The 24,751-nt window shown below is 37.1% G+C and overlaps 3 protein-coding genes and 1 gene segment (V, D, J or C); 2 read left to right on the forward strand and 2 right to left on the reverse strand.

Moving 5' to 3' along the window:
• On the forward strand, positions 1-469 carry LOC145419371 (Ig kappa chain V-VI region NQ2-6.1-like). The segment is given in 2 exon segments: positions 1-40; positions 135-469. Coding segments are annotated over 2 exon segments (375 nt in total).
• Positions 470-1,179: 710 nt separating this feature from the next.
• LOC113020673 (immunoglobulin lambda-1 light chain-like) lies at positions 1,180-5,823 on the forward strand. Its single transcript, XM_080300844.1, has 4 exons — positions 1,180-1,315; positions 1,393-1,718; positions 4,577-4,610; positions 5,310-5,823. Exons 1-4 carry the CDS (start codon positions 1,276-1,278, stop codon positions 5,630-5,632), a joined length of 723 nt encoding a protein of 240 aa, XP_080156970.1. The 5' UTR covers positions 1,180-1,275; the 3' UTR covers positions 5,633-5,823.
• Positions 5,824-11,648: 5,825 nt separating this feature from the next.
• Positions 11,649-16,994, reverse strand: LOC113020017 (immunoglobulin lambda-1 light chain-like). Of its 2 annotated transcripts, none has more exons than XM_080300859.1 (4): positions 16,526-16,994; positions 16,116-16,442; positions 13,032-13,061; positions 11,649-12,160 (listed from the first exon to the last, which is right to left on the reverse strand). In XM_080300859.1, the coding sequence occupies exons 1-4, from the start codon at positions 16,563-16,565 to the stop codon at positions 11,838-11,840; spliced, it is 720 nt and encodes a 239-aa protein (XP_080156985.1). In that variant the 5' UTR covers positions 16,566-16,994; the 3' UTR covers positions 11,649-11,837. The 2 variants fall into 2 exon arrangements, with proteins under 2 accessions (XP_080156985.1, XP_080156984.1); XM_080300858.1 differs by lacking the exons at positions 16,116-16,442; positions 16,526-16,994 and adding exons at positions 14,647-14,976; positions 15,068-15,225.
• A 2,253-nt stretch (positions 16,995-19,247) lies between these two features.
• On the reverse strand, positions 19,248-24,381 carry LOC113020018 (immunoglobulin lambda-1 light chain-like). Of its 2 annotated transcripts, none has more exons than XM_080300861.1 (4): positions 24,283-24,381; positions 23,858-24,184; positions 20,482-20,511; positions 19,248-19,716 (listed from the first exon to the last, which is right to left on the reverse strand). In XM_080300861.1, the coding sequence occupies exons 1-4, from the start codon at positions 24,317-24,319 to the stop codon at positions 19,394-19,396; spliced, it is 717 nt and encodes a 238-aa protein (XP_080156987.1). In that variant the 5' UTR covers positions 24,320-24,381; the 3' UTR covers positions 19,248-19,393. The 2 variants fall into 2 exon arrangements, with proteins under 2 accessions (XP_080156987.1, XP_080156986.1); XM_080300860.1 differs by lacking the exons at positions 23,858-24,184; positions 24,283-24,381 and adding exons at positions 22,033-22,359; positions 22,443-22,626.
• Between the last annotated feature and the right edge of the window lie 370 nt (positions 24,382-24,751).

A 24,751-nucleotide genomic window follows, 5' to 3' on the forward strand; every position in this document is an offset into this window, starting at 1 on the left:
ATGCTGGTGACTCTCTGTGCTCTCATCACTGCTCTAACATGTAAAGAGTCTAAAATATATTGAAGAATAGACTTCATGTTACAGTTAAATGTCAGTGTGTTTCTCTTGACTTCATGTCTTCTTGATGTTTGCAGGTGTGAGTGGTGTGACGGTGCTGACACAGAAACCTCCTGTTTTATCAGTGAGGAAAGGAGAGACAGCCACTATGGACTGTAACCTGGGGACTGTTGATAACACTGTCTATTGGTATAAACAGATTCCAGGAGGAAGTCCTCAGTTTGTGCTGTATTTTTATCATGGCTATAGTTCTCCAAACTATGGCTCTGGGTTCTCTGCTCCAAAATTCACATCCACTCATCAGTCAACAACAGATTATCGTTTGATCATCAACAATGTGGAGGAGGGAGACTCTGCAGTCTATTACTGTCAGACATGGGACGGCTCTGCTAGCAGTAGGGTATCACAGTGATTCACACTGTGACAAAAACCTCCTCACAGATACTTCTGCTTTTTGATGCTCTTTCACATGCTGAAAAAAAGACCCATCCGAGAAACACACTGAAATCCCACCACCTCCAAATACTGTGTTATTTGTTTTGTTTTGTTTTTTTAATTAATTTTAATATTCATCATTGAAAATATGAATAAAGCAAGCAGAGGAATATAGAGATATTATTCAGCCAAAACATGTCAGAAGAGGACTAATACTGTATATAACTAAAAGTTATCTATAAGTAATAGAAATTTAGTAAACACCAGTCTCAGCTCTTAAATAGTGATAACTATACATCAGGCAGAAATAAATATAAGACGAGAAGAAAACGTGTGATGTGTGAGGATAAGGGCATTTGCATTTAAACTGCTCTGAATTTGTTGAGACTTGTTCTACCTCATGTTCTTATAAATGTTACTGTTTATTCTTTTCACATAAGTCCTGCTCACATTTCAGCTAGAAATAGATTGGTGTTAACACCTAAAACTGTCAATAATCAGTTATATAATATTTATTCCCTTTACAACAATATTTTCGTGAGCAATATGTCATGACAGCCATAAGTGTGTCGGTTGAACATGAGCCAGAAACATTTAATTGATGTTATTTGCATTATAAATGATTTTTTATTCTATGAATGAAAATCATTTTGTTGAATCTCCTCCTCCTTTGGTTTGCCTCTCCTCTGTGTCTTTAAGTGTCAGTATCGCTTCACTTCTCACTACAATCCCACTCACATCTCAGCTGAACAGTAAAGATCATTTACACCTCACACTGACAGCATGCTGTGGATCCTGTGCACTCTCATCACTGCTCTAACATGTAAGATCTTCTGTTTTAGGGTGTATATTGTTGGAGGTAAACTTTTCATTCATGTTTTTGTGTGTGTTTCCTGGCAGATGTTGATGCAGTGATCGTGTTGACCCAAACACCTGCTGTTCACACAGTTTCTCCAGGTCAAGAAGTTGTTCTCAACTGCAACATAGAGAGATATGATGGGAATTATGTTAGATGGTATAAACAAGTTCCTGGAGAGGCTCCTCAGTATGTTCTAAGATTTCGTCATTCTAGCAGCTCACTCAGCTTTGGAACAGGATTCTCCTCAGACAGATTCAACTCTAAATCCTCATCAAACATTGATTACCAGTTCATTATCAAGCGAGCAGAGACAGGAGACTCTGCAGTGTATTACTGTCAGACATATGATGACTCTGCTTCTGCGTACGTATCACAGTGATTCAGGCTGTGACAAAAACCTCCTCATTATTACTTCTGCTTTTAGAAACGCTTTCATATGCAGATAATATATATATCCAATGAACTAAGTGTAACCCACTATCTTTAGACTGTGTTTTTAAACACTGGAATGTTGTTGGTGTTTTTTTATTCATTTTAACCTTGATTATTAAAAGTATAAAAAGAAAAGTACTGAAAAATACATCTCATTCACTAACATTGGCCCAAATTATAATATGTAAAAACACATAAACCAAACTATCCAACATACGGTAGTTTATGTTTTTGCAAGTTATTTTTAAATAATAAAAAAATTATAGACTTCTCTCAGCTCTTTCATGGTTGTAATTGTTTAATTGTTATATTCCAGCTGCAGTAAATGTGACAGTAACCAGATTCTATCTGTCAGAAAGAACGAATCAATAGAAATATACACTGGATTCATCAAAAACACATTTTTAAATGGAAAAGCAAATTCTCATTTTATTTAGAGATGTGTTTATGATGTTTGTCTTAATTGTACACACATTTATATTTAATGTGTACATGTTCTGATTTTGACATGGTTACATATATAAATGTTGATGTTTTTGCTTTTGAAACTGTAATAACAATTCTTTTTAACCTTTCTAGTTGGTTTTCCCTCATTTCCCTCATTAACAAGAAACTTGTGTTGCTGAAGTGTGCCAAGAACAAAGGTGCTGCTAAGAAAGATATCCATCTCTATCTGGGTGTTTAAAATAGTTTAGACAGATTTAGTACCATATAATGAACCTTCATGTTAGACGTTTATAAGCCAGAAAGAAAATCTAGAAAATTGAAGAAAAGAACACTAGAGATTTCGTTCTTTTACCTTTTTTCAATAACATTATTTATGTAAGTCAGGTCTTTAAAATATGACCATGAACTAGTAACACTGAAGGTGTGATTTACTACACTAAGTGTAAATACAGTTGAGATTGAAATAACTCCATACATATAGATACAGAGAGACTTCACTAAAACATAATTAGGTCATGCATTATTATAATTACACATTAGTAAGCATTAGTAAGGTACTGGTAAAAATATTAGTCATTTACCAGTCAAAAGTTTTAGAACACCCCAATTTTTCCAGGTATTTATTGCAATTTAAGTCACTCAACTCCAATGAATTGCTTGAAATGGTAGTGGTGAACTGCCAGAGGTTAAAAAAAAAAGGTAAGGTTACATCTTATGCCATCAGCTTGCCCTAGGTCACGGTTTCCTTCCACATATAGCTTTGCAAAAATTGCATAAAAAGCGCTTGCAGGAACAAAAACATAATATTCCAGAAACACGCTTTGCCGATCCGATCAGCTGTTTGTAACACTTCCTACATTGAAATACGAACTATCGCATGTCCGCCATTACCTGCCTGAAACTGGAAGTGACATCATTTTTGCGGAAAATGTAGTTTTTTACTTGTAGGCCTTATAAGCATATACTGGTGTTTTTAAAAGTCATGTTTGACTTTGCCTCCTTTGTCACCGGTTCTGTTCATAATTTTTATGGACAGGATTTCTAGGCGCAGCCAAGTGGCGGAGGGCTTTCACTTCGGTGGCCTTAGAATCTCATCTCTGCTTTTCGTGGATGATGTGGTTCTGTTGGCTTCATCGGGTGAAGGCCTCCAGCTCGCACTGGAACAGTTCGCAGCCGAGTGTGAACCAGCGAGAATGAGGATCAGCACCTCCAAATCTGAGGCCATGGTTCTCAACCGGAAAAGAATGGAGTGCCCACTCCGGGTCGGGGATGAGTTCCTGCCCCAAGTGGAGGAGTTCAAGTATCTCGGGGTCTTGTTCGCGAGTGATGGGAGAAGGGAGCCGGAGATCGACAGACGGATTGGTGCTGCAGCCACAGTGATGCGGTCACTGCACCGGTCCGTCGTGGTGAAGAGGGAGCTGAGTGTAAAAGCGAAGCTCTCAATTTACCGGTCGATCTACGTCCCTACCCTCACCTATGGCCACGAGCTGTGGGTAGTGACCGAAAGAACGAGATCGCGGATACAAGCGGCAGAAATGAGCTTCCTCCGAAGGGTGCCTGGCCTCACCCTTAGAAATAGGGTGAGAATTTCAGCCATCCGGGAGGGGCTCAGAGTAGAGCCGCTGTTCCTCCACATCGAAAGGAGCCAGCTGAGGTGGTTCGGGCATCTGACAAGGATGCCTCCTGGGTGCCTCCACCGGGAGGAGGCTGGAGAGATTATTTCTCTCGGCTGGCCAGGGAACGCCTTGGTGTTCCCCCGGATAAGCTGGAGGAGGTGGCTGGGGAGAGGGAGGTTTGGGCTTCTCTGCTGCCCCCACGACCCGACCCCGGATAAAGCGGAAGAAGAGGGATGGATGGATGTTTAACTTCATGCTTTTCTGAATAGTTTCTGGGATGCTTCGAACTCAAATTGCACTGCTGGAAATAGGTTATTTTGATGCATATGCTGTTTTCTTTGCAAATTTGCATTATAGAATTGTTTTTCGTTTTTTCTGCAGTATATAAAAATTGGTGTATCTCAAAAATAAAACTATGGGCTATAACAGTTGTGTTGATGTATAGCAACTTGAAATGCTCCCAAAAATGGCACTACAGCATGTAAAAATATAAAGTAAGCTCTGGCAGACTTGGTTCTATGGTAGGTCTTAAAGGGTTAAGGAATTTTTAATCATTAAAAAGTATATTGGAAAACATTATATCATTGTTGTGAAATATAAGCAGACTGATGAGGCGCATGATATGTTGACAGTGAAAGTTGGCCTAAACAGGATGTTTCAGTTCCTCTCCCCTCATCAGTGACAGTCAGGAGGTTTTTGTACAGCCATGTATACAAACTGAATCACTGTGGTATTCGGACAAGGCACCAAGCTGATTGTGACAAGTAAGTGCTGTTTAAATTGATCCTGAAACATTAGAAGATTTCCGATAGTTTACTGAAAAGTTCTTAATTTAATATTTTTTATTGTTCATAATCCTTTTTTTATATATTTATAGTATCTGATGCAGAGCCAACTCGTATTTTATACGTTAGAAATGATTATGAGTTGTATTAAAATCAAGAAATGTTTTCAATCAATTTAAAAAAAATGTTGTTTACTGAAAAAGTGAAAAACTTTGTCATTCAATCTTGTTATTTTCAAAGCATTTTCATTTTTAAAGAATGCATAAGTCTATGTTGTCTTTTCTCATTAAGTTTTACCTAATTTAAACATTAATGTAAAGTACAAAATTTTAAAATATCTAGGTTTAAACCTGTCACCTTTGAAATTGAAGGGAATGACTTGCATTGTATAGCATATGATTGTTGACATATCCTCCAGAATTAAATTAAATTCTCTTTAATGTAAAATTAGGGCTTAATTTAGTTTTGTTTTATTTTTTGACAGTTTTTAAAACCAGTTGAAAATGTGTGATTACCTGTTTATTTATTTGTTTTTTTTACAGAAAAACTGTTTATATTGTTTGATTTTTATGGGATTTATCTTTATTCTGTATTAAATCTTGTTGATTTCACCACTTCTACTTTTATTACTTCAGTTCTATTTTTCCTTAACATCTTTCATCTTTCATATATTTTCAGGCTCCAGCCTCTCTCCTCCTGTCCTGACAGTCTTCCCTCCGTCCAGTGCTGAGCTCCAGTCCGACACAGCTTCTCTGGTCTGTCTGTCCAGTCAGTCTGTGCCTTTTGCAGATGTGAGCTGGTTGGCTGCTGGGAGTCCAGTGAGCAGTGGGATCTCTACCAGCACTGCTGTTCAGAGACCAGACCAGACTTACCAAATCAGCAGCTCTCTGACCATCCAGACATCAGACTGGAACATGGATAAGATTTATACATGTAAAGTGTCTTTGGGCTCACAGACTTCAGAGAAAACCATCAAGAAGTCAGAATGTTCCACTGAATAGTCGAGGATCAGAATTTTAATGCATTTAAATTCAGCTTTTTCACTGTTTGTGCTGTTTGCTTATTGCAAAGCTGATATTTTAGAAATCAGAATAAAGCAAAAGGTTCACATCATTTGTTCATTTGCATTTTCATAAACAGATATTTGCAGTTGTTATGCATTAAATCAATAAAAGCATCGGTTTAAAAATCACTGTTTCCTTGTTCTAAAATAAAAAAAAAAAATTTCACCGTTTCACTGAGGGGTACACACAGGAAAACGATCCATTTATAAGCACATCATTTTTTTTAATGTTTTTCGTTATAAATAAAACATAAAGACGTTCTGAAATGCATGCTGTGAGGCATTTGTACACTAGAGAGCATCACTTCATAATTTTACCTGAGTACAGAGAGAAAAAGTGTCACTGGTTTGAAATGTTGGTTCGAGAATTACAGATAAATCTTCACACTCAGTTAGTGATGCGTCAACTCTCAACTCCTCCCTCTCTTCCTGCCTTGTATGCACCTGCAGGTCTCAGCATTTTATTTATAACTACACATGCAAATTAAGATGTACCAGCTCTCTGTAAAATAAAATGGAAGCTGCTTACTGGAAATGTTTTATTACTAAAATTTGGTTATTCAGAAACAGTCAGCTGAATACTCATTTCATTGGTACAAACTTACCTTTATGTATTGATTAAAAAGACTAAAGAAAGTCCATTGCTGTGCTTTTTCTTATCACTTTTTCTTCCTGACCTTTGTGCTGCTGTAACAAGTGAATCTCCCCAGTGTAGTAATAATAAAGCCCATGTCTATTTATATCTGTCTGACTTAACTTATATAACCTGACCCACTGCCATATGCAGGTTTGCTTTGGAAGTTTTTTGACTTTTGAAATTTTTGTCATTATTATATGTATTTTTTTCAGGACTTTTATGGTTTCTTTTTACTGTTGCATCTTATTGCTTTTCTCTATGTGGGCAATTCAAACACAAAGCTGTTTATTATTTCCTTTTCTTTTAAAAGTCACCATCAACTGTCTTTTAGACGTCACATTAATCCCTTTGGGGGTTTGTGAGTAAGGACATCCAGCATCAAAGTCTGCCAAGTCTAACAAGCAGAGCTCATTGCTAGGCCACACCTTGTGATTTCAGTAGCAGCCAAAAGCACTGCTGATTTAAAAACAACAAATGCATTCTTTATTTTCTGACATTTGATTTGCTGCATGTCACCAAATGGTTTGGCAATTAAAAAAGAAAAGTAAGAAAAGTTCCCCAAAAGTTGCTCATTAACTTTAATATCCAAGAATAATCTACATAAAGCTGAAGCTGAATTTCTGCACTTATGACATCTCTTGTTAATGAACTTCGGAATGCTTGTCAGGGTCCCCGAGCAGTTATGAATTATATTGTGTTATGTATATGTATTTGTTATTCTATGCTTCTTTTCGGTGTTCCACTTATTTTATGTGTAGGCAGGGTGTGTGTATGTGTGTGTATATGTGTGTGGATGTCAAGCACCTGCAGGCCTGATGGGTGTGGTCCTGCTAGAGGATTGGCCACACCTGAAGCCCCACACACACCTGCTGCTGATCAGGCTCGTCGAGGGAGCTATTTAAGAGACCGATGGAGCTCCCACCGACGCGGGATCATTGCATGAGACTCCACGTTAGTCATACAGTTTTGGTTTAGTCCTTGAGTGCATGCCTGCTATAGTATTGTGTCCTGACGGCTGCCTCTATTGTTTTCCCCAGAAGAGGTGTGGAGCACCAGACAGCAGCCAGCACGGGGAGCGCTGAGACACGGGAGTGGACACGGACTTTTCACGGAGGACGTGACACAGGAGTCAGGGGAGAGCACGGGGATTTATTGTTGTTTTTTCCATACACTGTAAATAAACGCACTGTTTACACACAGAGCTCCGCGCCTGGGTCCTCCTTCCCACATCCCCCACGGTCTGCCACACCGTCCGTGACAATGCTTTTTTTTATCTGAAATTTTCTCCTTTGTTTTCTTTTTTTTAACTTTTCATTTTCTTTAAACATCACGAGGGAGGACACGGCAAAGAAGTAAGACAAACAGGAAATAAATACACAAGCCTATTTATGTATGTGTCGCCCACTTAGAATGCCAATCATCCTCAGCTGTTTTAATCTACTTTGTGTTATAACCTTTTTGTTTCTGAAGGCCTTGGTATCCGATTGTTCAGTCTGACGTCACTGGCCGTGTCTGGGCCTAAACTCCGCTCCAGGTCCATATATCAAACGATCACTATGGCATTACTGAGAGTTGAAAAACTGTCTAAAGTTTTTCATCTTTAATAAAATGATCAGCGTTCTGCTCTACCAGGTGTAACAATTGAGTTTAACATCCAGGCATCCATGAAAACGGAATTTATGACATTTAACGGAGTTAGAAGTTAGCAGGAAGTTAGCTCGCTAGCTTCTATCTAAATACAATATAGCATGTCCTGACTGCGGGGTTTTGGAAACAAATGAAAACGTACAGCTCTGTTATCAATCTGCCTTTAAGCCATTGCATAGCACTGAAACAGCGTTGGTTAGAGTTCTTAATGATATTCTTGTAATCACTGATACTGGACGCTCTATGGTCCTAGTTTTACTGGACCTCTCTTCGGCCTTTGATATGGTAGACCATAACATTTTATTACTAAGACTTGAGCACACTGTGGGTATTAGAGGCACTGCCCTCGACTGGTTTAAATCATACCTCGCTGATAGATCCTTATCAGTTCACTTAGGCACCTTCTCCTCTTCCTCCGCTCCGGTCTGTTGTGGTGTGCCTCAAGGATCAGTTTTAGGCCCTATTCTCTTCTCATTGTATTTGCTCCCTCTAGGCGCAATCTTTAAAAAATACAATATCGCCTTCCACTGTTATGCCGATGACATACAGATCTATTTTGAACTTACTGACGACCTTGCTGTGTCCCTGCACTACTTTCAAGAATGCATGCGGGAGGTCAAAGAATGGTTCCTGAGTAATTCCCTCGTTTTAAATGATAAGAAGACTGAGATTGTGGTGTTCAACAGTAAAATCCCTCGTGCCCAACTCTGTGCTGCCCTGGGTTCCTTTGCTAGTTTTTCTTGTGACTATGTCAGTAACTTGGGTGTACTGCTGGATAGCTCGCTCAAACTCGATAAGCAAGTGTCTGCTGTAGTGAGATCTAGCTTCCACCAACTGCGCCTTATCTCTAAGGCTAGGCATTATATTCCGCATGAGGACCTGGAGAAGCTTATTCACGCTTTTGTGACCTCCAGGTTGGATTATTGTAACTCCTTGTACTATGGTCTTCCCTCTTCTCTTCTTCTTAAACTGCAAACAGTCCAAAATGCAGCAGCCCGCCTTTTGACTGGTACCAGGAAATTTTGCCATATTACCCCTGTCCTAGCTAGCCTGCATTGGCTGCCCATAAAGTACCGTATTCAATTTAAAATATTACTCCTTACCTTCAAAACTATTAATAAATTAGCGCCAAGTTATCTTAGTGAACTTCTCAAACCACATACTCCTGCTAGAACACTCAGATCTGCCACTCAACTACTTCTGACCCAACCCAGATCTCGACTGAAGTCCCGGGGTGACCGTGCGTTTGCTCTGGCTGCCCCGGTACTGTGGAATACCCTTCCTCTCGACCTCCGCGCATCTGATTCCATTGCACTGTTCAAATCACGATTAAAAACCCACTTATTCAATCTTGCCTTTCCCTCTAGTTAATATTTCTTTTATGATTTTATATCATGCACTTTTATGCTCATTTAAATTCTTGTTTGCTCTGTACCTGTTGCTTTCCTATGTATTAGTGACAGTTATCTGCTTGCATATTTAGTACTTGCTTTGGTCCTATTTCTATTATCCTCCTCCTATACTCTATTTTACTTGTTAAGCACCTTGGCATACCCTTGGTTTTTAAGTGTGCTTTATAAATAAAGTTTATTATTATTATTATTATCACTTCCAGCATAAATGAAGACAGAAAACTAGACAGCAGTGACGTTTGTAGGGTTACTGAAGTTTGGCTAGCTGGTATATAATGATGTGCTATGTGACCGCTAGCGACACAGCTATGTTAGCATAATATAAACAAGCTAACTTTTTTCCACTCGATAAAAGTTAACGTGAGTGTTCTCGGTGGTCAGGAACAAATGTAATCGCATGGCAGGATGCTGTAAAAGGACCAAACCTCAGCCAGGAGAACAACTAAGATAATCCATCCACAATACGAGGTTAGTCATTCATATACTGCTGCATGGGCTGGGCTGTAGTTACATCCTCAGGTTTTAAAAAAAACTGAGCTTAAATAAATGATTAGTGGTAATAAAAGCCGAGGGAGGTCAACAGGGATCACTGACTGTTTTAGGAGCTTTTGAGATCAAATAGAAGAAAATACAAAACATTAAACATGTTAACAACACAAAAGCCATATTAAAGGCAGACTACTTTAGGCCCGGAAGTAGGATTCGTCAAGTCATCACTGAACAATCGGATAATTTACAGATAATTTTTCCATTAATCAGTTTTCTTTAATCAAACTGTAGGCATTTTGTCTCGTTTTGTTTTCATAGTTTTTAATCATGTTTACCTATACTTCAAACAAAAGCACCAGAACAAACACACATTATTCACACATTAAACCTCACATCATCACCTTTTAATTCAATTCAGTTTTCATAAAGACTAGAACTTTAAATATAGCACAAGCAGAAAACAATTGAGAGAACTAAAACCATGACTGACACTAAATTAAGGAATATTAACAAAACTCAAAAAATACATGAGCACTGTGTTAAAGACCCAGTGCCATGACACAGCGCCAAGAAACCTCCAACAGAACCAGGGTCAGTGAGGGGTGGCCATCTGCTACGACCAGTTGGGGTGAGAGGAGGCAGACAGCAAAAAACATCAAATTCAATGTGGTGTATAAACACAGAGAGTAAAAAAAGGGGGAATGAAGAAAGACATCATGGGAAGCCCTCAGCAACTTGGGTCTATTGAAGCATAACTATAGGAGAATTCAGGGTCACCTGGTCCAGCCTTGACCTTATGCTTTATTGCTTTATCAAAAACAGTTAGCGTGGGTGTCTGTGAATCCAATTTGGAAGCTGGTTCAACAGGGGCGTGAAAGCTGAAGGCTCTGCCTCATATTCTACTTTTAAATACCCTAGGAACCACAAGTAAGCCTGCAAGCTGGGAGGTCTTTAAAAAAAAAAACAGGACCCGATTGTTCGGACCTTGTATGCAAGTAGAAGTATTTTAAATTTGATTTTGGATTTAACAGGTAAGACAATATATGAGAAATATGCTCTCTCTCGCTAGCCCTTATCAGTACTAATAAATCCATTTTGGATCAGCTGAGGGCTTTTCAGGGAGCTTTTAGAGCTGCCTGATAATAATGAATTACAGTAGTCCTTCATAGAAGTAATAAATGCATGAAGTGGTTTTTCAGCATCATTCAGACTGCTTCTAATTTTGGAGAAATTGTGTTAATGCAAGAAGGCAGTCCTAAATATTTGTTAGACATACACAACAATGTCTCCTATAGGAAGTAGATCAGGCCAGCTACTAATCAGAAGATTGGTGGTTTGATCCCTGTCTGCTCCAGTCTTAATGCCAAATGTCCTTGGGCAAGATACTACTGCCTGCTTTATTTTTGTGTATTAGCCTGGCTTAAAGTCAACAAAAAATATTTTCACAGTATGAGGCCTGTCAAGCAGCGTTTTTATATGAAAATAAATTTACATTTGAGAATGTTTTCAGTCGGAGACAGTCCCCTCTTACTTGACACTTAGAATCTCACCACTTGATTTGCATAAAACTCTAAATACAGACAAGAAGCCTGCAGGTGCATCCTGGAAATAGAGAGAAGGAGGTGTAAAATAGATGATGCCTCACTGACAGTCAAAGAAAATTCAGTTTAATTTAATACTCATCTTTTTTCAAACCTCTTTACTATTGCAGGTAAGTTAAACTAGAACAAGAAATATGACAAAAAGGGGAAATGCAGGATACACATCAATCATTTTGTTACAATATTTTTTTATTATTATTTTGCTGAATAAACATATAGCAAAGGCCAGTAGAGCACATAAATCAAACAGTCACAACAGTAACTGCTCGTATTTTATAACATGAAAATGAACACTAAACAAATGCCAGGAGCATTAAAGAGCCAGATAGATGTTAAATGCTGATTCTGACCCTTCTACTACTCAGTGGGACATTCTGACTTCTTGATGGTTTTCTCTGAAGTCTGTGAGCCCAAAGACACTTTACATGTATAAACCTTATCCATGTTCCAGTCTGATGTCTGGATGGTCAGAGAGCTGCTGATTTGGTAAGTCTGGTCTGGTCTCTGAACAGCAGTGCTGGTAGAGATCCCACTGCTCACTGGACTCCCAGCAGCCAACCAGCTCACATCTACAAAAGGCACAGACTGACTGGACAGACAGACCAGAGAAGCTGTGTCGGACTGGAGCTCAGCACTGGACGGAGGGAAGACTGTCAGGACAGGAGGAGGGAGGCTGGAGCCTGAAAATACATGAAAGACATTCAGAAACATTGAAATAAATCAATTAAATACTAGAAAAGTTTTTAAGAAAAGAACTGTGTAAGAGACAGCAGTGGATGAATATAATCTATCTGTTATTATAAATGATAACTTATTGTAGCCATGAAAAATATCGCATCTGCTAAATTAGAACCAGTCCTTTATAGCAGCTGAGATTTCATGTACAAACACACAAACAAGAGAACCATTTCAGGTTATGTCCTACAACATCATTATGAAGCAATTTACTATAAAATATAACTAATATCTTCCAGTAAAACTATAAACAAGTAGTATCTAAAGCAATAGAAATGTTACATTTCAAACACATAAACATTTACATCAGTCAGTATTTTTTAGTCTGAAACTCTTTAGTGTGAAATGAAACAATACCATCTATGATAAATGTTAAACAGAATACAGTTAGCTCTAAAACTGAACCAGATTAAGGTCAGAATGTTAACTTTAATTTAGTGTTTTGCCTTTTTGAGATTTGACTTTTAGATTAGTTACTACTAATCAAGACTGAATTATTCTCAAATTTTGTCTTTAAACAATGTCTCATCAAAGTTCAATAATACTATTGCTTCATAGGAATGACAGAGATAAATATCTGCCTCTAATCACGAAGTTAAAGAATTACATTCAACAGCATTCAAGCATTTCAAGCCTCATCTAAGAGGCTTTTTCAGTTCTGAAGAAACGAATTGAAGAAGAATCTTGTATTTGAAGGCTCATTTAGAATATTAATAATTAATGATTAAAAATCTGAAACATAAGATATCAAAACATAAACACTGAATAATATTAAGAAAATCTCTCCCACTTTATAATCAGTTTCAAAGTACTTACTTGTCACAATCAGCTTGGTGCCTTGTCCGAATACCACAGTGATTCAGTTTGTATACATGGCTGTACAAAAACCTCCTGACTGTCACTGATGAGGGGAGAGGAACTGAAACATCCTGTTGAGGCCAACTTTCACTGTCATCATTATTTTCCCCTCATCAGTCTGCTTATATTTCATAACACATTGAATGACTGAGCTGTTACTTTACTGTCACATTCAAGTTTGTTTGTCTTTTTCCTTTTTATAAGTCCAAATCAGATTGAGATGTGCGCAACGCTGTTTTTGTCATATCTTTAGCCACATCTGCATCACACAGTACATTTGTAACTTGTTATTCATAAGACTACGCTGAAGCAGTGGATAAGATTTATTATCTCACACTTTAACTCTCTGATTTCATTCAGATATAAAATCAATCATGGTTAGATTTTAAAGCTGAAAGTATCATGCTACTGGGTCTGGAAGCCAGCGTGTTGTGTTTTTGATTAGTTTGATTAGTTATACAATTACATAATTTCCCTAGGGATTAATAAAGTATGCTGATTCTGATTAGTTATGTTTTGATTTGTTGGTTTTCATGGTTTTATTCCCATTATTGTTTTCTGCTTATGTTACATTCTTAGTTATAGTCCTTGGGTTTCTGTAACCTTCCCTTCCCCGTGTTCCACCTTTCATGTTTAGTTACTCTTCTCTCTGTGCTCCATGTTCACTTTTCCCTGTCAGCCATGTCTCCTTATCTGTCTGTAAGTCTCCGTGCCTTATTTGTATTTCCTGTTTTACTTTGGCGGTCTTATGTCCTGCGTTCAGTGTTTTCAGTCTTGCTTCCTCCCAGTCTTGTTATGTCAGATTAGTCCACCTGTGTTTCCCTCCTGTTTCCCATTCCCTTGTTACCCCCTGTTATATTTAAACCCTGTGTTGTTGTTGTTGTTTTTTATTGCAGTTGTTGTATCATTACCCTATGTGCTCCCTGTACATTCATTGGTTTCTTGTGATTCATTAATTTGGATCCTTCATTCTGCCTGCCACACAGCCACACATGACAGAAAGGTTCTCAGTGTGTGCCAGTCAAGTAATTTCAGCCATCCTTTATTATTTTGGAATTCTAAGGTAAAAAGAAGATTTGTCAAAACCGTGTAGTGACATCTCATAACTGACTAAATATCACAAAAAAACCCAAAAGAAACCAAAGAAAAACAAGAATGAATGGTTGTTTGCAAATATGATAACTTAGAAACTGTTGACAGTGAGTATAAAAAGCAAGAGAAATATATAAGTGTTTCCACCTTCAAATTTGAGCATTATAATGTCGTCACATTATATTAATAGTTTATTCAGATGAGTCTTCAAAACAATAACTATAACTCATATCATCAGTGTTTCTGGTTCATAATCATTTTTACATGTCTGACATAAAAAATGTTCATATAAAATATATTAGTTAATCATATGGTGGAACAACGTTAGTGCAGTCTGATGTTTGTCAATAAAAATAACATTTATTTAATCATACTTTCTTTAGGTGGTGAGTATACACTGTCTTAGTTATCAGTATGTGTAAAAATCCAAAAAAGGAGAAGTAACAGTGAGGAGGTTTTTGTCACAGTATAAATCACTGTGATACGAACTCATCAACAGAGTTGTCATGTGTCTTACAGTAATAGACTGCAGAGTCTCCCTCCTCCACTTTGCTGATGATCAAACGATAATCTGTTGTTGACTGATGAGTGGATGTAAATTTCGGAGCAGAGAACCCAGAGCCATAGGTTGGAGAACCCCAGCTATGATAAAACCTCAGCACAAACTGAGGAACTTCTCCTGGAACCTGTTTATACCACCGAGCATTACTGCCAGTAACAGTCCCCAGGTTACAGTCCACGGTGGCTGTCTCTCCTTTCCTCACTGATAGAACAGGAGGTTTCTGTGTCAGCACTGTCACACCACTCACACCTACAAACAACAAGAAGACATGAAGTCAAGAGAAACAAACAGACTAATAAATCTTTCTTGAGGTCCGATTGGACGCATAAGTCCTCTTTACATGTTAATGCAGTGATCAGAGTACAGAGAGTCAGCAGCATGTTGTCGATGTGAGCTGAGAATTGACAATAAAATGTGAAGAAAAATGTGCTGGTTGAGCCATTTAATATAACCAGGAGAAGGAGGAGCTGGGAATCTCTCTCTCTCTCTCTCTCTCTCTCTCTCTCTCTCTATCTCTTTCTTTCTGGATCGTTTCCTTTATTAAATTCTATTAAATTATCTATCATTTCTGATTTAACTACATATCTTTTTACCACTGCCACTAGATTGAGCCTTCACATTTATCATTCAATGAAATCAAGTAGAGATTTCAGCTTTTGTTTAGTGTGGACCATTCTTTTGTAAAGTTTATATATCTGAAATAAAAGGAAGCTGGTAAAACTCATATAAAAAAGTAATACTGCTATTACTGTGACTATGACTAATGGTAACATTGAAACAGGAGTTTCAGGTGCACTGGAAGACTTTAAACATTGGGGGCTCAGTACAGCGCTGAAATCTTTTGGAGTTTCTCTTAATAACAGCACCTTTTTAATTAAAAGGTTATTTATCATATTTTATTGTCAAATTAATATAATTATAGATATATAAAATATCAACCAATATGTACTGCCTAGAGCTTGATGTCACAGAATGATACTGAAATAAACAAACAGTGAAATTTGATTTCTTCTTGTTTGTTACTATTTGTCATTTTAAGCAACAGGAGTAAAACCTTCAGAAAAACAAGTGAAAATGTTGATGAAGTATTCATATGTGAGACAGTATGCTGACAGTACTTAGTTCAATTTTTAAATTTTCTGATTCATCAAAACTAATTTAAGAGCAATATATGACTGAATTTTTTGTGTGTATTAGTGAATCATATCGTGAAACAACATTATTGTTTTCTGATGTTTGTTAATAAAAATAGCATTTATTTAAAAATGCTTTCTGTGGGTGGTGAGTGTACACTGAGCTTTCACTTATGTCTTTGTTATCAGTATGTGTAAATCTCAAAAAGCAGAAGTAACAGTGAGGAGGTTTTTGTCACACTGTAAATCACTGTGATACATGCTCATTAACAGAGCTGTCCCATGTATGGCAGTAATAGACTGCAGAGTCTCCCTCCTCCACATTGCTGATGATCAAACGATAATCTTTTGTTGACTGATGTGTGGATGTGAATTTTGGAGCAGAGAACCCAGAGCCATATTCTGGAAAACTCCAGCTATGATACATCCTCAGCACAAACTGAGGAACTCCTCCTGGAATCTGTTTATACCAACGAGCATCATTAGTAACAGTCCCCAGGTTACAGTCCATGGTGGCTGTCTCTCCTTTCCTCACTGATAGAACAGGAGGTTTCTGTGTCAGCACCGTCACACCACTCACACCTGCAAACGACAAGAAGACATGGAGTCAAGAGAAACACACTGAAATTAGTATATATGTGTGCAATATAAGTCAAAGTGTTTACATGTTAGAGCAGTGATGAGAGCACAGAGAGTCACCAGCATGTTCTCACTGTTTGATGAAAGATAGAATTGCAGCTGTGAAACGGACTGTACTGCTTTTGTTGGATGAAGAGGGGAGGTGCTGGAGGAGCAATTTTATAAAACAACTAACAAGAGGAGGAGCTTCAAAAATGTATATGCAACATTTTTTTGTCTTTACTATATTTATGTCTATTTGTGTTGGTCTCCCGCCTATCAACCCATTACAACATTATTCTTTTTTCTTTCTTTCTTTTTTTAATGACCTTTTTGTTTCCTTTTGTTCATACTCACTCTGACTATATCTATCTGCATGCATCTCTCTGCTTTAGATTAGACCTAAAACTTTCATTTTTGCTAAAGCATATAGTTAGGACTGGATCAGGTGACCCTGAATCCTGCCCTTTTTTATAGTGCAATATATCAAGGCAGCTGGGGGATTCCTATGATTCACTGAGGGTTTCTTCTTCAGTCACCTTTCTCCCTCACTATGTGTCTATACATATATACATGGTGCCAATATGTTTCCAAACAACAAGAAGACACGGAGTCAAGAGAAACACACTGACTGATAATTCTTGCTGTATAATTTGGTGTATAAGACTCTTTACATGTTAGAGCAGTGATCAGAGTACAGAGAGTCACCAGCATGTTGTCAATGTCAGCTGAGATTTTACGGTAAGATAAGAAGAGGAGGTACTGGAGTAGCCATTTAATACAACGAGGAGGAGGAGGAGCTATGGCGCTCTCTCTGAATTGTTTCCTTTGTTAAATTCTCTTAAATTTTCTATATTTTCTGATAAATAATGTCAAGTGCTTTTAATAGGTATCTTTTTACCACTGCCACTGGTTTGAGTCTTCACATTTATCATCAAATAATATACTGACACTACTACTGATTAATTATACCTGGTGGTAATATTAGTGGTAGCAACACTGGGCTCATCTAACAAACTGAGGTGTAATGTTGTTAAAGGTGAAGGTAATTAAAAAAAAGAGAAGTTCATTCATTATCAGTATTTTTTCACTCCTTATGGAATGACTGGAAATATTTAATGTTTTTCAGAATTCATGAAAGCTGTAGTGTCTAATTCAAGTTTTCCTTGCAATATTGAATTACTGTGCTTTATTTACCGAGTCACCCTATCCCAAAGTCTTTCTGTGGAGATTGCTGTTCTAAAGATGAGGAATTTCCCAGAATATACAGAAGACACAAACCGATGTGCAGCAAAAACCTTTAATTTAAATTATTTACAAATTATTTCTGCTGATCTACTAGTATTTTCCCGCACAGTCATCTCTAGGGTTTACATAGTCATATGGGCCCAAAAAAAGTAAATATCCAGTAAGTGTCAGTTCTCTGGAATAAAAATGCCTTGTTGATGCCAGAAGTCAAAGGAGACTGCTTCAAGCTGATAGGAAGGTAACAGTAACTCTGTCGACAACGTTTTACAGACAAGATATTCAGAAGAGCATCACTGAACAGACACACATCAAACCTTGAAGCAAATGAGATACAGCAGCAGGCACTGATCTGGTGTCACTCCTGTCAGTTAACAACAGGAAACTGTGTCTACATCTCACACAGATGATTCATCTGATTCATATTTCCTCTAATAAGCCTCCACAGATCAAAATATAATGAAGCTTTAAGTTAATTTGAAGCAAAACCACAATGCAGTAGTTCACAGTGATTTATGAGGGGCCGTACAAGCCAAAATTCATGTGCATGGAAGAAGAATATATGTATGTGAGAGTGAAAGTATGAATTTTGGCTTGTACGGCCCCTCATAGTGATTCCTTTATATCAACTACTTATTACCTCAATGCTTTTAAATAAAATCACACTCTTCAGTGGCTGAGACTGATTGGACAATGCCTCCCCCTTGTGGGGAAAATATATTCATTTTACAATGCTATTTATTTTTTACACATTTATTTTCTTTCTTATTTACTTACCAACTTATTTATTTGACTTTCAGCATCAGTGACTTTAACTTTTGACTCTTATATTATCTGAAAAGTTATTTACCATTTAACATCTTTGAGCCTTCACACTGACAATATATATATATATATATATATATATATATATATATATATATATATATATATATATATATATATATATATATACATATATATATATATATATATATACATATATATATTTTTTTTCATGGTCTATTATTTTATCATCACAAAGGATTTCTCCTTTTTTGGTAGATGAGCCAGGTTTAAAAGCAACAGTGGTTATTTGTAAAATAATGAAAAGGTTCACTTTTTTTTTTTTCCAGTCAGGGACAGTCCCCTCTCACTTAGGACTTGATTTGCATAATACTCTAAATTCAGAGAAGAAGCCTCCAGGTGCATCCTGGAAGACAGAGGGGGAGGTGTAGATAGTTTCAGTTACTACTCATTTTGGAGGGGGGGGGGGGTTCTTTTCAAACCACTTTTATTGCAGGAAACTTAAACCAGAATGTAAAATATTTATTATCTTTTCAGGCACTCCAATTCTCTATATATGATCAGAGAATTTTTTTACTTTTGTTTTTTGAGGTGGAAGTTTGGAGACTAACATGAAGCTATGATAACCTCCCCACAAGTAAAGAACTTATGGACATGCACACACTAGCACATGGACATACAGAAGAGTTGAGGAAATTCAAACTGGCAGAAGAAGAAAATGCTACATTGCCTCCAATGTTCACTTGCAATATTTTTTATTAACATTTTGCAGAATAAATGCATAGCAAACATTAACTGCTAGTATTTTCTTACATGTACACAGGCACAAAAAAATACCAAAAGGTTTGAAGAGCAGACTTTAAATGCTGATTCTGACCCGTCTGCTAGTCAGTGCTACAGGCTGATTTGCTGATGGTTTTCTCTGAAGTCTGTGAGCCCAAAGACACTTTACATGTATAAACCTTATCCATGTTCCAGTCTGATGTCTGGATGGTCAGAGAGCTGCTGATTTGGTAAGTTTGGTCTGGTCTCTGAACAGCAGTGCTGGTAGAGATCCCACTGCTCACTGGACTCCCAGCAGCCAACCAGCTCACATCTGCAAAAGGCACAGACTGACTGGACAGACAGACCAGAGAAGCTGTGTCGGACTGGAGCTCAGCACTGGACGGAGGGAAGACTGTCAGGACAGGAGGAGGGAGGCTGGAGCCTGAAAATACATGAAAACCATTTTTAAAAAAAAAGAAAAAAAAAGAACAACAACAACAACAATAAAATGAACAAATAAAAACTGGATCAATATAAAGTAATGTATGAAAAAATACTATACTTTAACTCCCAAAATAGCTAAAATAACTTCTCCAAAATACATAAAAGCTATGTCTTACAACATCATCATCAGGCCAGAGATATTGGATGAAGATGATATTTATCATAAAATAAACAACTCGCATAAAAGACAATGACATCTGCAAAAAAGAAGGAATAGTCATCTAAAGAAGAACAAAAAAATAGATTTTTTTTAAATCAGAAAATTGTTGTTTTTTTTCACACAGATGAAAAAATAATACCAACTATGACAAACTGCAGACAAAATGGGTTTAATTCTAAAACCAAGCAACACTAAGGTTAAGGTCAGATTGTTCAATTATAGTCAGTTTTCCACCTTTGGTCAAATGTTTGTTGAGAGAACATGGAATAATTTCCAGAAAATATTATTTAAAAAATGTTTTCTGAGAGGCAGATAATACAAACCTTTTTTTAAGAATAATCAAGTTCAGTATCTGTGTCTGTGCACTAATGAAGAACTTAAGTCACATTACAACGTGTGATCAACTCTGTAGCTTGCAGACTGCATGAAACAGCAAAAAAAAAGTCTAAAGAAAAATCTAAGTATATGAGAAATGAGAAAATTAGAGAACTAAGCATAAACACAAAATACCTCCTGTTTCATGATCAGTTTAAAAGTACTTACTTGTCACAATCAGCTTGGTGCCTTGTCCGAATACCACAGTGATTCAGTTTGTATACATGGCTGTACAAAAACCTCCTGACTGTCACTGATGAGGGGAGAGGAACTGAAACATCCAATTGAGACCAACTTTCACTGTCAGTGTCGCTTCCCCATATATTGTTGATCAAATGCTAATCTGATGTTGACGGATGAGTACATGTGAAAATTGGAGAAGAGAAGCCAAACCCATAAAGAAAAATATAGATATAATAAAAATACAGCACAAAGTAGGGATGGGACTTGATAAGAATTTAGTGATTTAGTGATTATCAATATTATTTATCAATTCGATTCTTTATTGAGTCTCACTGAATTCTCACTGGCTTTGCTTCTAGAGTCGCCAACATCACTGAAAAGCATATTAAACACATTACATTCATGAAAATTATTTGCACGCTGTGTGGTCAAACATTTGAACTTGTTAGAGGTATTTCCCCTCTTTGCTGTGATCATTGTTGGGTTATTACTCAAAAAAAGTAATGTTTTATACATTACTCATTACTATTCTTAAAGATAATGCACAAATAATGCACATGACTGAATTATTCCCAGTATAAAGTAATTCTCTACACTAGTTACATTACTTTTGCGTTTCTCCATGAAATGGCCTGAAATTCATTGTCTCATAATTGCTACTGAACAATATAAACCTGAGGCTAGACTGTAGTCCCATACACCAACAGAAATCCATATCCTAAGGAGAACACACACATGATTTTTCTCTTAGTGTTTAGGTGTGAACTCAAAGCCATCAGCACAGCAGTCGTCACTGTGATTCTAGTTTAGAAACATGAACAGGTAGAAAAGGAGGCTGCAGTCTGACTGCTCATCACTGCTTTTATTACCTGTTGAAGTTTAGAGTCTGGCTGCTGGGCTGGGGTCAGCATTTACACAGCTTTAACCTCAATATTTTAAATGCACAGTACAACAACAAATTAACAAAAAAAAAGTCAAAGTCAAAAAAATGTAATGATTTCAAATGGTTAGAATTTATTTTTAAAATCTGTAGAGTCTCTCAGAATCAGAATCAGAATCAGAATACTTTATTGATCCCTGGGGGAAATTATTTAACTCTCATTTAGTTTTTTGTCACAGTGTTGATATTCTTCCTTTAAAACAACACATGATATAAAGAGGTGTTCCTAAAAACACACACAACGGAAATATTTGCTTCTATTTTATTTATGTCTGTATGTCTTAATCAGAGCCATCCCATGTCTGACAGAAATACCAAGCATCAGCATTTATGGCTGCTGCTTGGCTCTGGGTTCTCTCTGGGGAGAACGTCAACAGAATGTATGCTGTCAAAGTCATGTGGTAATAGAAGGTTAGATAGTTAATCGAATTGAGAGTCCCTTGATTAAAATAAAGTAATTTATTGTTTATTAACACATTATCTGTCGTTAGTGAGTTGGTTTCAAAAAGTTTCAAAAGTGTCTTTGTTATCAGGATGTGTAAATCTCAAAAAGCAGAAGTAACAGTGAGGTTTTTGTCATGATGTAAATCACTGTGATACATGCTCTTTGGCAGAGTCATCCCATGTCTGACAGTAATAGACTGCAGAGTCTCCCTCCTCCACATTGCTGATGATCAAACGATAATCTGATGTTGACTGATGAGTGGATGTGAATTTTGGAGAGGAGAACCCAGAGCCATAGGTTGGAGAACCCCAGCTATGATAAAACCTCAGCACAAACTGAGGAACTTCTCCTGGAATCTGTTTATACCACCGAGCAGACTGGTCAGTAACAGTCCCCAGGTTACAGTCCATGGTGGCTGTCTCTCCTTTGCTCACTGATAGCACAGTTTTCTGTGTAACCACTGTCACACCACTCACACCTGCAAACAACAAGAAGACACGGAGTCAAGAGAAACACACTGACATTAGTATATATGTGTGCAATATAAGTCAAAGTGTTTACATGTTAGAGCAGTGATGAGAGCACAGAGAGTCGCCAGCATGTTATCGGTGTGAGCTGAGAATGCACTTCTAATTTGTAACTTTAAAGTGGCTGTAAAGCTTCTGTAGGATGAAGAGAGGAGGTGCTGAAGGAGCCTTTTAATACGACTAACAGGAGGAGGAGCTTAAACATACATATGTATATTTCTCATCTTGACTTGGTAATGTGAAGTCTCTTCTTTTTTTTAATTTTTACAATCTTTTCATGTCCTTCATGATGATTTTGCAGTGTTTTAACTTGATCCCTTTTCAGAATTTAAAGATAGATTTAAGTTTCTCAACAAGTGATATCAAGTAGATAATTTAAACAAAAATTAAACCGTACCTTAAACAAAAAGTGAGGATTACTTAGTGTAATACTTATAAAAGCTGAAAATAGTTTGATGTTTTTCAGATCTCATGAAAGTTGTTGTGTATCTCAGGTTTTTGTCACAGTCTGAGTCACTGTTCATGTTAACTTACAGAGTCATCCCATTTCTGACAGAAATACTTAGCAGAAAGTAGAAATGCCATCTGCCTCCAACCACTAATGTAATCCCATTACATGTTTTGTTCGAGATTTAATGATTTGAGATGAGTAATGTTGGATTTTTTTAAAACTGTAATGTCTCTAATTTAGGGTTTTTTTTCACAGCCTCAATCAATGTGATTAAGCTTCATCTGTGCATAAGTCTGCAGTGGACATCAGATTCTTTACATGCTAGAACTTTGATGAGAGTGCAGAGAATCACCAGCCAGTTGTCAGTGTTTTCATAGGCTAAAGAGAGAATGAGCATGAGGTGTCATTTAAGATTACCAAAAGGTGGAGGAGCTGTGGGTAAAGATTATTTTGCTCTCTTTTCATCTTGTCTAGCTTTATAAGTAATTGTATCAGCTATATAACCTACTTGCACAGGCATCTACTATTCATTGGGACATTATGAATTCTTGATGGTTTTCACAAAGACACTTCACCCAGTCTGATGTTTGGATGGTCAGACAGACCAGAGAGGCTTTGTTGGACTGGAGCTCAGCACTGCATGGAGGGAAGACTGTCAGGACAAGAAGAGGGAGGCTGAAGTCTGAAAATACACGAAGGACATGATCCAAAAACATACAGAATCAATTCAGTAAAAAACTGAAATATACAGCATAAGACTGAGTCAGTACAGAAATTTATTTCTGAAGAAAAAAAACCAAAGGCTATCCCTGAATGTAATTAAAATGTGTACAGATACAATAATGTCATATAATCTGAACAACTTGTAGAGGATGGACGTGTCTGATGATTTGTGTTTTTATTGGCAGCTGCTGACAAACAGTCTAAATGACACGTCAAAGACTCTAAAAGCAGAAGTACTTTGTACAGAGGTTTTTGTCACAGTGTAAATCACTGTGATACGCTCTCCTTAGCAGAGTTATCCCATGTTCCACAGTAATACACAGCAGAGTCTCCTGCTTCTGCTCGCTTAATGATAAACTGATAATCAATGTTTGATGAGGCTTTAGAATTAAATCGGTCTGAGGAGAATCCTGTTCCAAAGTAGGGTGAACTGTGGCTATGATAAAATTTCAGAATATACTGAGGAGTAGAACCAGGGACCTGTTTGTACCAGCTGACATAGCCTTCATCTCTCTGAATGTTGCATTTGAGCAGAACCTCGTCTCCTGGAGAAACTGTGTGGACAGGTGGTGTCTGGGTCAACACTTTTGCAGCATCCACACCTGTCAGAGAAAAAAAGAATGTTTAAATTAATTAATATTTAAATAAAGTTTTATGTTTCTAAATACAGACTATAAAATGAACCAGTAGCCGCTCTTACATGCTAGAGCAATAAGAGTACAGAAGGTTCTCAGCATGTTGAAAGTATAGCGTATTCTCTTTACTGTCCAGGTGAGAGGTGAGCTGAACTGAATAATGAAAAGAGACTGAGGCCTATATAGAGTAAGCAGAGGAGGAGGGGCTTCAATACTAAAAACTTTTTGATCACAACTCAACTCTAAGAATTTGCATATTTAGATCAAAATCCAACTTATTTCAAATATTGTAAATGTTTGAGTTTTTTTTTTACAATAAATCTAAATGTGTTTTCATTTTAGACCTGTTTTATTTTATATATGTATATATTTGAATTCAGGATATACTGTTGATCCAATTTGTTGGAATTAAGATTCTGTTAACAGCACAATTCTGTCATTGCTATTATTTGTTCTGCTAATCAAGGTGAATACCAAAGGTTGGGTGAATGAAAAACAGTCAAGGTGTTTCAGCAGGCAATAAGCAGACATATG

Source organism: Astatotilapia calliptera, chromosome 4 (assembly GCF_964374335.1).
Source record: "Astatotilapia calliptera chromosome 4, fAstCal68.1, whole genome shotgun sequence".
Classification (NCBI taxonomy): domain Eukaryota; kingdom Metazoa; phylum Chordata; class Actinopteri; order Cichliformes; family Cichlidae; genus Astatotilapia; species Astatotilapia calliptera.

Coding starts and splice junctions, on each gene's coding strand:
- LOC113020017 (XM_080300858.1), bottom strand. CDS start 15,107: ATGCTGCTGACTCTCTGTACTCTGATCACTGCATTAACAT. Junction 14,977..15,067: donor TCTGATCACTGCATTAACAT/GTAAAGAGGACT, acceptor TGTTGTTTGTAG/GTGTGAGTGGTGTGACAGTG. Junction 12,161..13,031: donor CACCAAGCTGATTGTGACAA/GTAAGTACTTTG, acceptor ATGTATTTTCAG/GCTCCAGCCTCCCTCCTCCT.
- LOC113020673 (XM_080300844.1), top strand. CDS start 1,276: ATGCTGTGGATCCTGTGCACTCTCATCACTGCTCTAACAT. Junction 1,719..4,576: donor ATGACTCTGCTTCTGCGTAC/GTATCACAGTGA, acceptor TGAATCACTGTG/GTATTCGGACAAGGCACCAA. Junction 4,611..5,309: donor CACCAAGCTGATTGTGACAA/GTAAGTGCTGTT, acceptor ATATATTTTCAG/GCTCCAGCCTCTCTCCTCCT.
- LOC113020018 (XM_080300860.1), bottom strand. CDS start 22,482: ATGCTGGCGACTCTCTGTGCTCTCATCACTGCTCTAACAT. Junction 22,360..22,442: donor TCTCATCACTGCTCTAACAT/GTAAACACTTTG, acceptor TGTTGTTTGCAG/GTGTGAGTGGTGTGACAGTG. Junction 20,512..22,032: donor CTCTGCCAAAGAGCATGTAT/CACAGTGATTTA, acceptor TCACTGTGGTAT/TCGGACAAGGCACCAAGCTG.